Source organism: Varanus komodoensis, unplaced genomic scaffold (genome assembly GCF_004798865.1).
Source record: "Varanus komodoensis strain SLA01 unplaced genomic scaffold, ASM479886v1 scaffold34_1, whole genome shotgun sequence".
Classification (NCBI taxonomy): Eukaryota; Metazoa; Chordata; class Lepidosauria; order Squamata; family Varanidae; genus Varanus; species Varanus komodoensis.
In genome coordinates, this window is record NW_025335854.1 from 4093288 (window position 1) to 4108278 (window position 14991).

Genomic DNA, 14991 nt, shown 5'->3' on the forward strand with positions numbered 1-14991 from the left:
CTGAGGGAACTGGGTCACTTCAGCCTGGAGAAGAGGAGACTCAGAGGAGATATGTTGGTGACATACAGGTATGTGAGGGGATGTCACATGGAGATGGGTAGAGGCCTGTTCTCCCCTGCAGAGGAGGGCAGGACACGCTCCAATGGAGCAAAGCTCAGGGAACCAAGGCTCCATTTAGATGCCAGGAAGCACTTCCTGACAGTCAGGACCCCGAGGGTGTGGAATGGGCTTCCACGGGAGGTTGTTGAGGCCCCATCGGTGAAGGTGTTCAAGGATGGGCTGGACATCCACATGGTGGGCATGTCATGAGCGGAGCCGGCTGGTGCCGGAGGTCAGACTAGATGGCCCGGGAGACCCCTTCTGACTTGCTCTGTTTCTATGTTTCATCCATGACCACTGGTCACGCTGGCTAGGGATAAAGTGAATTTTAGTCTTGGGGTAGGACAGGAAACATAGACACAATTATTCTTGTTTATGCAGGGTTAGACTGAAAATTAAGATGGCCAATCAGAATGGAGGGAGTGACACATGAAATGAAGGTCAAAGGTCTAACTTCTTTCATTGGACTCTGTTGGAAAGAGACTGCTGACCTAGATGGACTCCTGATCTGGCCCAGCTGGTCTTCTGAACCTCTATGAAAAAAATGAGATAATTCATGTTGAAGCTGCAGAGATGCTGATAGCCCACGTGGCACAAAGGAAAAATAATTTAGGCCACCATAAAGCTGCATTCCAGGCTGTAGCCATTTCCAGCAGCTGGATTTCCAATAATAAAAAAGTACATGCTTTGGACAACATTCTCTTGCAAGCAATTCAAAACAAAAGAAGTACATTGCCATGAGAATGAGCTTTGGAAAGGGGGAAAACTGTTTCCCATCAGCTGACAGTTTCATAACATGCTTCCAAACACAGAGGGGCATGGCCTCTCTCTTTGATAATGGCACCATCAAGAAATGACTAGCCATTATGGACTAGTTGGACTTACAACTTTTTGTTGCTTAGTCCCAAAGTTGTGCCCAACACATCATGACCCCATGGACAACATTCCTCCAGGCTCTCCTATCCTCCACCATCCCTCGGAGACCACCCAGGCCCACACCCACTGCCCCAGTGACCCCCTCTAGCCACCTCGACCTCAATTGAACGTCACTCATTCCCAGCATCAGGGTCTTCTCCAGTGAGTCCTTCCTTCTCATTAGGTGGTCAGGACCTACAACTACACCTCTAACATCAAAGACAGAATTTATATTTCATTGGCCCGATGCACACACATCCCTCCAATATTCCCCTTTACTGGACAGTCTGACACTGGGTGAAGCTGGCTGTGTGAACCAAATCCATTGAAAAACATTACCAATTGTTTATGTTAAGCAAATATAGAAATCTGGTGAATCCATTTAAAAAGGCACTACTGATGAGATGATCTGGAAGTTTTATCTATATTGCTAGACCTGTCCTGCCTCGAGGTTACTGCTTGGTGTTGTGGTTATCAAGAGTTGTACATGCATGTGAGAACCAGTCCCAGGAAGGAGACAGTTAAACTGATGCCACCAGAAGAGCATTCTAGGCTTGCACTTGAAGCTAAAGAAAGGGGGAAATAACAAATAGAAGGTCTGGAAGTGTGCCAAGGGACTGGCACTGGACTATCAGTGGGCCACTGAAAGTACATTCTACTTAGAGCATGTGATGTGTATTTTTACAGAGTTTTTAATGAATTAAACCCTCTTGCTAATGGAATAGTTTTGTAAGTGGAACAGGAAGGGGGGGATTCCCTCTCCCCCCCCAGCACACTCATAAACACACTAAAGCAATGAGAAGAGGGGGCTACAGAAGTAGGAGAGGAATGGTGCCTTACGCAAGTGTATCCAAGCATTTGGATTTCACCCAAACCTTTGTAAAGGCCTAAAGCTCCCACCCAATACATTTCCACTGCATTTTCACAATTCTTGTGCAGCAGAGAGGTGCACTTGTATGTTCTTTGTAAATATTAGGAGCAGGTAGCTATAAACATCTGTAAGTAGATAAAAATATTTAGCAGAACGCAGATGGAAATCATGAGGCATCCACTTAAATGAGGCATTTGTATGAGCAAATGTTCTGGGGGATATTCCTGTGTTATTTGAGCTTGTAAAACACTTTCCTACCATTTACAATTCCAGGATGACAAGCAGCTTCATCTTACCGGATGGGGTGTGTGTGTGTGTGTGTGTGTTTTTTAAGAAAGGGAATTGTTGTGATGGGGAGACTTTGCAATAGATAGGGAGGATTTTTTCTCCACCAGTGCTCAGCTGGATGCATCCAGGAAGCCGGACATGAGACATGTAGCAGAAAGCTTCCTGTTGTTTGTCCCTACTGTCTCCTATTTGGAGGTACACTGCCTTGGTTCATGGAAGTTTTCTTTATGATGCCTGCTCTCTGTTGATAGAAATGTATAGTAATCTTCTCTAGGAGAGGAACCTAGATCCCTTCCACCCAAAGTGAGAATCATATCCCTAGGCCTGATTCTCTTCAGATGTTGTTAGAGAACACCCATTCCCCTGATCATTGGCCAAGTTGGCTAGGGCTTGCAGAAGCTGAAGTCCAACACCAGTGAGAAAGCCCCAAGTCATACGTTCTTTGCCCCTGCTTTAGACTATCGAGCTTCTTGGAAGTGGTTTCCTTCTGCTCCCTGAACTTGATTCAATAAAAACAAGACTGCGACCCTTATTTGGAAGTAAATCTCACTGAAGGTGAGCAGAACACAGCAAGTTAGAGGTCCCCAGAGGAACAGAGTAAAGAAGGGATGTACTGACCAGCCACGGCTGCATCCAGCTCATCTTCGTCCACTGACTCTTGAGTGCAGATGCCGGCCAGAGGGGATCGTGCGTAGCATGTGTTGAGGTTCAAGCCCAGCATGAAGTTGTGCACTTTGCCTGCTCGCCCCTCTCGGGTGGTGAAAAGGGCACTGTCACCTATCAGGGCCACAAACATGCGCTGGACCCAGCTATCCTGGCTGTTCTGCTCACGTGCTCTGACGGCATCGAGATTTTCTGAACCTGTACACAGAAAAGGAGCGGAAAGGGCATCAGCACAGAATAACCCATCTCCCATGGGAAGCTGGGCAAAACAACAACCGTCACAGAAATGATGTCTCTGAGGGCAACAAAAATGATCCAGGGTTTGGAAACACTGCCCTATGAGAAGAGATGGAGAGACTGAGAGAACTGGGCATGTTCAGTCTTGAGGAGAGAAGACTGAGGGGGCACATGGTATCCCTCTACAAGTACCTCAAAGGCTGCCCCAAAGAGGAAGGTCAAGATCTCTTCTTGCTGATGCCAGAGTGTGGGACATGGAATAATCAGTTCAAGTTGTGGCACCCCAGATTCAGGCTGGACATCAGGAAAAGCTTCCTCACTGTCAGAGCAATATGGCAGTGGAACCAGCTGCCTGGAGAGGTGCTGGACTCTCCCACACTGGAGACATTCAAGAAGAAACTGGACAGCCATCTGAGTGGGATGGCATGACGTGGTGTCCTGCACCAGCAGGGGGTTGGACGCAATGGCCTTCATGGCCCCTTCCAACTCTACTATTCTATGATTCTATGAATTCAAGCAGTATCTGAAAGGCAAGCTGCATGTTGCATGCAAGTGCACTGGATGAGTCTTCAGCCTGGGGGTGGAGAGTGAGCAGGGTTTTATTGTGTCTCTGAAGGCCTGGAGGACACGGCATGCTCTGCACTGGCCATTTGAGACTTCTGTAGAAGAGCAGGACCTCTTGTGCAGAGAATATGCACTTCAGGCTAGCTAAACAACCCAGATTTTTCTGACCAGCACGACGCCAGAACACCAACGCCTGAAAAGGAAAATGGATCTCACAAGATGTCTCTTACTGTTTCAAAAACTGGTAGACCAACCAAAGCATATCCTCTATCTTGATCTAAGTTCCTTTTCTGAGAAGAAAACAATTAATTCCCTAGACGGTCAACCTATGAGGTGGGGTTGTGTTGATTTACATTTATAAAGGAAAAATAGACAAACAGGTGACCTGACACTTTGAATATCAAGGTACACTCTGGATATACATGAATAATTGCCAAGAGAAGATATGAAGGCCATGCCAAGAAAGTAAAGGGCCAAATTTGCACTTCTCCAATCAACACAACTGAGGATAAGCAAATACTTCATCTCTTACATTGGGTGACTGCTGTGCCTTTTGCTTTCAAAGTATGTTCTCTGTGGTTTAAATATAGTCCTGCTTCCACCTCAACTCAATGTGTATGTTTGGGCATTCCTGGAATCACTGGTGGCCCTGGCTGCATACAGCACTGGGGTTCTGTTTGTCCATAAAAGGTAGAAAATACTGCTCTGGTGACTAACCTAAGGCAAAAAGCCAGGTTCCTTATATTTGCACTAGGTCTGCCCATTCCAAGGGTTTCATACCATCTACTAAAGAGAGCTTGGAGGAATTAAAGGTTTTTATTTATTTATTAAAACATTTCTATGCCGCCCCTTGCCGTAGCCTCGGGGCGGCTCACAACATAATAAAATACACAATAAATTAAAACAATAACAATTAAAATATATACATTGGAATAAAATGTATAAAAGGTTCTTGGTAGCTTCGCGGCCTCCATCTCAGACCATCTCGGATCTCCCATCAACTTGTGTTCCATGGGATCCTAAGCAAATTTACTCTGAAGAACCTCTAATAGGATTCACACCTTAGTAAATATGTTTAGTACTGCCATCCTAATTTTACTGAAGTTCACGGGACCAAACTACTCCAAATGCCTTAGGTTCATTGGACTCAAAATATTTTCTTAAATAGTCCATTTACATAGGAGATTCTTGACTTTAGGGTGCACTTGTAGATCAGAGACAATGGTTTTGGTAAAGTAATGGCTACAGTGTTTGAGCGACAAATCAGAAATTTCCTGATTCAGCTCTCACCTCTGCCATGAACTCACTAGATACACTCAGGCAATCCACTTCTCACTCAACTTCCATCTGCAATAAGGGGATAACAATATTCACCTACCTTACAGGTTGTCTTACAAAATGACAATGCATATGAAACACTTTGAAACACACATCCAGCTTTTTTAAAAGCTTTCTGTAAAAACAGGACATTCACACTACATGGTTTCTAACAATTCCTTTCCTAAGCATCAAGAAACATTTTATTTATAGGGATTGGGTCTGGTTTTCCCAAAATACAGCATTCTAAGGAGGATATCTCAGACTGTGCATCTGAACAGGAAGAAAGGGCAGGGTCAGAATGTTTAGCCGACATGCTGGGGATAACAAGCTCCGGAAAAAGCAAACCGGTTGGCAAAAACCAGACTGCTTCTAGTTTGCAGGGGGACACTGTGGAAAAAGGAGGGTCAGAGATGGAGGAGTGTGACTTTATCAGCCCTGTGATTTAGTCAGGTGAACATCCAGTTAAGCAACATCCAGTGTTAAATAATATCCAACATTCCTACCATCTCAGTGTTCCCACATGCAGGGCAAACCTCCCTGAGGGTCGAGCCAACCCTATTTGGTGAAAAAGAGAGGAGGTGAATTCAGTTTGCAATCAGCTCCTGCTATAGGAAAGAACTAACTCCATAATTAGAGGATTTTAACTTGATGAAGGCCTCTTGCTAACAACCTTTATAATACTCGTTCGGGAATAATACCTCTGTTGGAAGAGATACTGGCCCTTGACTTCATCAAAGAGCCATGTATTCTTTTCATGAACCATTCCCTAATTAACAAATGTCATGAGCTGAAATTCCTCCTTCAACCAGTCAAAAGCCACAGACCATTTTCCTTGCAACGCATTCTTCATTGGCCCAAAAAGCATTAATCACCCAGAATGGATCCCTGAGCATTCAGAGTGGCTTGTTGAACCTGATGAAGTATTCACCTCCAGAAACTCTCCTAACGAGCACGTCAGGGCTTGATCTCTTTGGGAGGGCCTTATGAAAGTGACCACACCTTCTGTCTGCACACCAATCATCCAGTTGCTCTGCATGCCTCTGTTGACTCTCCATCATGGGCCAAGAGCCAGGGCTGCCTGCTCTCTGTGTCTGAGAAACTCCCCTGCCATCTGCACATTCCCAGGAACTGCCTGTCCATCTGGGGAGTGTGGCCTTGAGATAAGCCCCTCCATGTCTTTCATTTCTGTCTCAGTATGGTTCATACTCCCAAACTCCATCCTGTTCTGGTTCTGATGAATCCCAGCCAGCAGTCCTTGAGAAGAAGCACTCAATGCAGCCATCCTTCTACTCCCAACAGCACATGATCTCCTGTCTCCCTTTTGGCCATGTTTTGCTTTGGTGTTACTAATCAAGAAGAACTGAGAGAGCATTATATTGGCCAACTGTTCTTACCTTTTGGTCCTTGAGACTCATCATCACTGTCTGAGTCATTGCTCACAAGATGCTGCAACCTGATATTTTCTGTGGATGAAAACAAAGAGATATTTGGGGACTTTAAATGGCTGCGTGGGAACAAGAGTCAATTACTATCCTGAGAGATACAACTGAGAGGGTGAAAATCGAGATCCCTCTGCACACATATGAGTTCTCCATGCATACATCTGTACACAAAGAGAACTCACCCAAACGAACATCAAATGGACATTCATCAAAGGAACATGACGGCACTGCTCAGAAACAGTGAGGAGAGAGGGTAGCTTGCAGACCCTCCGTGTGTCCATGTGACACCAACCTCCTTCTGCTTTAAAAGAGCCAGTAATGTTACCATATCCAAGAATTCATGCAGCTAGCTTCAACTTATGTATTATTTTACTCCAAAGACATTCCTGTATCTTTAAAGAACAACAGATTGCTAAGTTGGATGGCATTACACCAGTACTACATGCCAGTGTCTGTGCAAAGAAATTAGGAAAGAGATGAGTATTTTATGACAATAACTGACAACGCATCTTTTTCTCTTCTCTTGTCCTTATTTTAAGTTCTCAAACTTGTTTTCATCAAAACCCAAAGAAGATCTCCGTGAAAATGCTCCTGGTGCTCTAGCAAGCCCGTTCTCAACCCCTTCACCATGCCAAAGTAACTTGGGTAGGAAGTGACTGGACTAGAATTGCACATGAAGGCGAGCAAGACACAGTACATAGTTCGCACACCTGTGGAATGGTGTGGACTCACAGGGCTTAGAAGTTTGCTGTACCCTGGAATTCTGGCTTCCTTCTCTCTGGCTCCTGGCCACCCTCCAGTGTTTAGCTAGTCGGTGGCTTAGGAGAGCTGAGTTAGATAGTTCACCTGCCATGGATTGGCTAATTGACAGTTTGCCTACTATGCACTGGGTACAATTTGGGTTTTGGTGCTGTTTGATGGGTTGTGGCAAGGTATGCAGGGAATAGGTTGCAGTGGGCACTTACTGGCACCTTCATGGTGATAAGCAGAAGCCCAATACCAACTTGGAGCATCAGGTGTGGATAATATTGGGTAGGGGGAAGTGTCTACACCCAGATGTAGCCTGGAAGAAGGGATCAAGAATCTAGAAGGCAAGCAGGCTGGCTGCACACTTGCAGATGTTGGGATGCTGTGGATTACCCTTAAATAAAGAGGCCCAAGTTTTACCCAAGTTGGAGTGTCCATGTATTCATTTCTGCCACCCCTTCTCTGCAAACCCACTATGGCAACAAAGGATACTCATCTTCAACGGAGTTCAAAGGCATGACCAACTTACAGTACAAGAAACAAGCCAACCTAACAATCAACACTTTGTAAAAATGGCTGACTATTTCACTGCTTTGTGGGCTTCCAGAAGAGAATGCCAGAGTGACATTTCGCTATTTTGTCGAGCTACAAATTACTTCAAATAACCACATTAAATAAATGTGTGAAGCATCCACTCTCTACATTTTCTTTGCTCAGAAATAAGCGGGCAGGCCTGGAAATGGATCGAGGTGACTTCCCTGCAGCCACTTCCCATGTGAAACCTTACCTGCTCTGAAATGGTTTCTTTCCTTCTTTTTTCAAAACTTCTAAATGCAATTTGAAAAGAGGGGCAGTGGGGTAGGTATTTAAAACTCTCCTCTGGGTGCACAGAGGGCCTGATCTGGATCAGTGCCCCTCACACTTGCTTGGGAGTAAAGGAAAAGCAAATGGCAGCTGCCTATTTGTTAGCCATTACATGTAGCTTGATGCCACAATGGCCTTTCTATCAGTGTACCCGGCAGCACAAACCTAGGAATAAACAGGAGGTGAGTCATTTCTGCAGCTCAGAAGCACCTCTTGCAAAATAGCCAGCATGCAAAGTCTCCCACTTTTGCTTCTTCTAGACTGTCCTCACTTGCTTCACCTTGGAACCTGCCTCTCAGAACCATATCAAAGCCCAATTATATACCACTTCCATAGTGTGGTAACTGCCACAAAACCACTCCTTCATGGGTTGGCTTCTGTGTTATCACTGCCATGAATCAAAGCAGCATCACCTGTGGGCACACCACATCCCATCAACTCTTTGATGTTGGAGGAGAGAACCTACAATGTAGCTCTGAGTTAAAGTTTATGTCTAGCTAGAAACTCCAACCTTGTGCTGTTCTTGTGTTTTACTTTCACTTTCCCCTTCAGTGCATTTCATTTTGTTCTTCAGCAAGCAGGTTGCAGTTGGGGACTTTGGCACTGTCTGTGAGTAGATCTGATTTCTTTTCAAAAGTGAGGGATGTAACACATATAATACAGGCCTCCGACATGGGAGAAATGTATATACTTCAGTGTGGTAACAGAGGAGGTAACCACAGAGAGTAGAGGGACAGGTGCAATGATACTGTTGAGGCTGACATAAGAGTGAGCAGGTACTCAGTAGAAAGAAGTCCAACCTCCAGGCAGGTCCTCTTCGTATTAGCATCCCTTTCATAGGGACAAGGTAGTGTAGTTTTACTAGGCTCCTGTCCTACCTTGCTTTGTATTAAATTAATATTAAACCAGAGAGTCCTGTTTTGGATGTAATGTAGAATTCTGGTTTTAAAACAACCAGACATGCCAAAGATACTGAGCAAGTGGGAGCAGGGATGGACAAGAAAGAATTGTGTGGTCGTGACCCATCCCCAGCTTCATAAATCATGGGTTCTGAAGGTAATATGGACACAAGATCTGTTACTTATGTTTTATAATAATACCTAGTTCTTCTTCCATTGTAGGCCCTTTATTCTGTGAATTGGAAACTCCAAGGACTCTGTTGAATAATATAGCAAATGCACTTCCCCAGATACCTGAAAAATGGAAATATCATGTAACATTTATATGATGATGATTAATGCTTTTGTTTCTGTTCAAAGCGTTTAATGCTGCACTAGAACAGGTCAGAAGAATCAGATGAATGGAAAATTACAAGTTAAAGGCTGCTGAAGATTCAGAGTTCAGGCTGAACACCAGATTTCATCCAGCAGACTTGGAAAATCAAAGCCTGCTCACACAACTTGGCACTGGTCATCACTGTGTTGTACACTGATATCCCTAGAACATTACCAGTTTTTAACAACCAAATGGTCCAAACTGTTCCTCTGTTCAGACAACAGACATGCAGAGGTAACATAAAGACTTACTCTGGGAGTAAGTTCAGGAATTCAACAACTGTTCCAACACTCTATTAAGACATTGCAGGAATGTCCATGGTTGAATTTTCAACTGAATGGCCATTGACAAGCCAGCTCCTTAAACATCAAGTGCTCCCTTTCCATTATGTGGTGATTTTGCTGACCTATGAGACAGGATTTGTTATGAGTCTCATCGAACTAATGTATATAAAGTGCATTGAGAACTAAAGACACATGGTAGATAAAAAGTAGGCATTAAATTATTATAAATGTTAGATTCTTTTATCCATGTTGCATATCATTTTGCCACATAATTTCCAGAAAAAAATCACCACTACTTAAAGCAAAGGGTGAAAAGTAGCACTCCCTGTTATATTATTCAATTTCTGACAACATTAAATTAATCACTTACCCATTAGGAAGTGCAACGGGTTCTCTTTATATTTTTGCACTACTGTTCCCATAAAAAATTTGCTGCCAAACAAATTGGGTGGCATGAACGTCCCATATTTAGCCATCCCAATCTCATAGGGACTGAATTCCACCCAGTCTGTAAATAATAATATACATTGATTAGTACAGACATTATACAGTGGTTACTACAAAACACTGGTTAGCACCAATATTGACCTGGTTCACCCACAGGCCTGGTTCACATGTAATGACAACCAAAATATGGTTTAATTATCAGTTGTCAACCACAGACAACCCAGGTTTGTGGCTAGATTGTGAACTTTGGGTTGTTCACAGTTATCAACCCATACTTAAACAATGGTGGAGCACCTTGTGTAATGACAACTTAAGATTCAGAGACAACCCATATTCTGGGTTGTCATGATGTGCAAACCCAGGTATTTTGCCTTGTTCAAAATGTGACTCATTGTGATTTCTGAATCAATGACTTGTTTCTACTGCTGCCTGCCCTGAATACAGTTACTGAACAAGCCCAGCCTAAAAAAGAAAACTGTTAGCAAAATGGGTAAGAAGGAAACAAACCAGAAATAGGAAAAACTGGTCTGTTTCTTTGTTTGTCTTCAAGACCATCTACAGCTAGAGGAACCTTGATTAACAAAAACTGTGGCTTAGTGTTAAGTGCAAATGTAGCCATTGATTTGCACAGAGCAACAACACTCAACAGGGCTGCCACTTGCAAATCGCTCCTATTTGAAGTATGGGTGACTTGCATTGAGCCTGTGGGAGGGCTGAGTGAGCATTTACACCATTCTTCCATTTCCCCCAGTGGCCACTGATGCAGTCTGTGTGCACAAGTAAGCAACACAAATACTTAGAATCAGGGGAGGCCACATCGATGACTGCTCTGCCCATAATGGACTGGAGGAAGTCCATGGTGTGGAAGCATTCACAGTTGACTTGGGTCTTTCTCCTAGACAGGAGGGGGGGTTGACTTTCAGAAGCACAGCTGTGTAAAAATTGTTTCCAAAATAATAAAAAGGCCTCACATTTTGCCCCTGATTCAGATGCTTTCATACACTTCTTGAACAAAGAAATTCAAACAAGACAACTATGGAAGGCAGGCTGTTAATGAGATTAGCATGGTTGTGCTTCCTCCACTGTGTTAAAACACAATGGTTTTATGACCAAGGTTCTGCAGTCTTCAATTTTCTTGAAACACTGAAGACCAAATGTAAGGACGCAAAGGGCCAAATGAGCCTCTGCAGGTAACGGCACCCCTAGAAGAACCTCTCCTGTAGATCTTAATACTCAGGTTCATAACAAGAAAGGCAGTCTCTTGATAGCCAGGTCTCAAGCTGCTTAGGGCATCTCCAGTTAAAAACGGACACCTAGTATTGTGCAGTCAGGGACGTGGGTCTGTAAGGCTGTCCATCTGCTCCAGATGTTGGTCTGAATTATAATGGATCTCTCCATAATGCTGAGCCCTGTCCCGAAAAGATGTTCAGCACCATGGATAGCTCCTTAAAAGTCTGAAGTGGAAGCTGAGGCAGATATACAACCTCCTTGACACCGGAGTCACAAAAGTGATGGTCAAACACTGTAGGTCCTTCAGGACAGGTGTAACTTGGTGCAAGCATGAAGACTTGAGCAAGGCTTAGGGAAACAAGCTATATTGGGCATTTGAGTGACAAGGCAAACTCTACATAGCTCCTTACTTCTCCCTCTTTGCCATGCTTGTCTATATTTTCAGCCACTTTCCTACTTGCAACAGGCTAGAGCAAGGCAGAAAAGGAATGCAGGGCTTCCACCAACCCTGCTGAGAAGCCTGGTCTACCAGGATTCACCTCTCCCCTGCAGCAAAGGGGGAAGTCAGAAGCATTTGGGTCTGCTGAGGGACCAGCCATTTTGGTTTCTTTTCCTTTTGAATGGTTTCCATTCCACTGGATGGGATAAATCCTGTATAATAGGCCCAGTTGGAAGAACCCTATATAACAGTATGAATTGTGGCTCAATATGCTAGTTTTTCTTCTTGCCCTGTCCTTTTTTGCTTCCATGCTATTTGAGACTCTATGGACAAGAATTGCCCCAAGTTAATTGATCTGGAAACCTTTCTGAAAAAAGCAGGGCATGCCTACTTTAAAACAGAGGTATGTAAAAATGTTTTAGTTCCCATGGGCTGCATGATGTGATCAGTGGTGAGTTGGGGGAGCCTACAGATTGGTGAAATGGCAGACCACTCCAGGATCTTTGCCATGAAAACCCCATGGACAGTACCAAAAGGCAAAAAAGATACGATGCCAGAAGATGAGCCCCTCAGGTTCCAATATGCTGCTGGGGAAGAGCAGAGGGCTAGTACTAGTAGCGCCAGAAAGAATGAAGCGAACTGGGTCAAAGCCGAAAGGACACTCAGTTGCTGATGCATCTGGTGGTGAAAGGAGAGTCCGATGCTGCAAAGATCTATACTCCAGAGGAACCTGGAATGTAAGATCCATGAATCAAGGCAAGCTGGATGTGGTCAAACAAGAGATAACAAGACTGAACATCTACATCTTAGGAATCAGTGATCTAAAATGGTCAGGAATGGGTGAATTTAATTCAGATGACCATCAGGTATACTACTGCGGGCAAGAATCCCTCAGAAGAAATGGAGTAGCCTTCATAGTCAATAAAAGAGTAGGAAAAGCAGTACTGGGATACAATCTCCAAAATGACAGCATGATCTCAGTTCGAATCCAAGGCAAACCTTTCACATCACAGTAGTCCAAGTCTATGCCCCAACCACTGGTGCTCAAGAGGCTGAAGTTGACTGGTTCTATGAAGGCCTACAGCACCTTCTCGAATTAACACCGAAAAATGATGTCCTCATCATCATGGGGGATTGGAATGCTAAAGTAGGAAGCCAAAAGATAACTGGAATAGCAGGCAAGTTTGGCCTTGGAGTACAAAATGAAGCAGGGCACAGGCTGGTACAATTTTGTCAAGAGAATACGATGGTCATAGCAAACATTCTTTTCCAACAACCCAAGAGACGACTCTACACATGGACATCACCAGACGGTCAACACAAAAATCAGATTGACTATGTGCTCTGCAGCCAAAGATGTAGACACTCTATACAGTCAGTAAAAACTAGACCAGGAGCTGACTGTGGCTCAGATCATGAGCTTCCGGTTGCACAATTTAGGCTTAAGTTGAAGGAAGTAGGGAAAAGCACTAGGCCACTCAGGTATGACCTAAATCATATCCCTGATGAATATACAGTAGAGGTGACAAATAGATTTAAGAAACTAGATCTGATAGACAGAGTGCCTGAAGAACTATGGGCAGAGGTTCGCAACATTGAACAAGAGGTAGCAACTAAAACCATCCCAAAGAAAAAGAAATGTAAGAAAGCAAATGGCTGTCTGAGGAAGCTTTACAAATAGCTGTGGAAAGAAGGGAAGCAAAAGGCAAGGAAGAAAGAGAAAGATACACCCAATTGAATGCAGAATTCCAGAGAACAGCTAGAAGAGATAAGAATGCCTTCCTAAACGAACAGTGCAAAGAAATAGAAGAAAACAATGGAATAGGGAGGACCACAGATCTCTTCAAGAAAATTGGAGATATGAAGGGAACATTTCATGCAAAGATGGGCATGATACAGGACCAAAATGGCAGGGACCTAACAAAGGCAGAAGAGATAAAGAAGAGGTGGCAAGATTACACAGAAGAACTATACAAGGAAGAGCTTAACATCCCTGATAACCATGATGGGGTGGTCACTGAGCTCAAGCCAGACATCCTGGAATGTGAAGTCAAATAGGCCTTAGGAAGTCTGAGCAGCAACAAAGCTAGTGGAGGTGACAGTATTCCAGCTGAGCTATTCAAAATCCTAAAAGACGATGCAGTAAAAGTGCTACATTCAATATGCCAGCAAATTTGGAAAACTCAACAGTGGCCACAGGATTGGAAAAGTCAGTTTACATTCCGATCCCAAAGAAGGGCAATGCCAAAGAATGTTCAAACTACCGAACCATTGCACTCATCTCACATGCTAACAAAGTGATGCTCAAAATCCTACAAGCTAGGCTCCAGCAGTTTGTGGACCGAGAACTACCAGAAGTACAGGCAGGATTTCGAAGAGGGAGAGGAACTAGAGATCAAATTGCCAACATACGCTGGATCATGGAGAAAGCTAGGGAGTTCCAGAAAAACATCTACTTCTGCTTCATTGACTATGCTAAAGCCTTTGATTGTGTGAATCACAACAAACTGTGGCAAGTTCTTAAAGAGATGGGAGTGCCAGACCATCGTATTTGTCTCTTGAGAAACCTATACGTGAGTCAAGAAGCAACAGTGAGAACTGGACACGGAACCACTGATTGGTTCAAAATTGAGAAAGGAGTTTGGCAAGGCTGTGTACTGTTGCCCTGTCTATTTAACTTATATGCAGAGCACATCATGAGAAAGGCGGAGCTAGATGAATCATCAGTTAAAATTAAGATTGCTGGGAGAAATATCAACAACCTCAGCTATGCAGATGATACCACTCTCATGGCAGAAAGTGAAGAGGAACTAAACAGCCTCTTGATGCGGGTGAAGGAGGAGAGTGCAAAAGTTGGCTTGAAACTCAACGTTAAGAAAACTAAGATCATGGCATCCAGTCCTCTCACTTCCTGGCAAATAGATGGGTAAGAAATGGAGGTAGTGACTGATTTTATTTTCCTGGGTTCCAAGATCACCGCAGATGGGGACTGCAGCCAAGAAATTAAAAGACGCTTGCTCCTCTGGAGGAAAGCTATGGCAAATCTAGGCAACATACTAAAAAGCAGAGACATCATCCAGCCAACAAAAGTGCGTATAGTCAAGGCGATGGTTTTCCCAGTTGCAATGTATGGCTGTGAAAGCTGGACCATAAGGAAGGCTCAGCACTGAAGGATTGAGGCCTTTGAATTGTGGTGCTGGAGGAGACTCCTGCGAGTCCCTTGGACCGCAAGTTGATCAAACTGATCGGTCCTAGAGGATATCAACCCTGACTGCTCTTTAGAAGGCCAGATACTGAAGATGAAAC

General features: G+C 44.0%; 1 protein-coding gene across 4 annotated transcripts in view; it reads right to left on the bottom strand.

Moving 5' to 3' along the window:
• Positions 1-14991, bottom strand: part of PLA2G4A (phospholipase A2 group IVA) — a 93912-nt gene that overhangs the window by 16390 nt on the left and 62531 nt on the right. For all 4 annotated transcript variants that reach the window (XM_044439158.1, XM_044439155.1, XM_044439156.1 and 1 more), the window contains exons 11-14: positions 9940-10077; positions 9111-9203; positions 6352-6420; positions 2792-3034 (exon numbers count right to left, since the gene is read on the bottom strand). In XM_044439158.1, coding sequence (XP_044295093.1) covers positions 2792-3034; positions 6352-6420; positions 9111-9203; positions 9940-10077 — 543 coding nt within the window. The remainder of the gene's footprint in view (positions 1-2791; positions 3035-6351; positions 6421-9110; positions 9204-9939; positions 10078-14991) is intronic.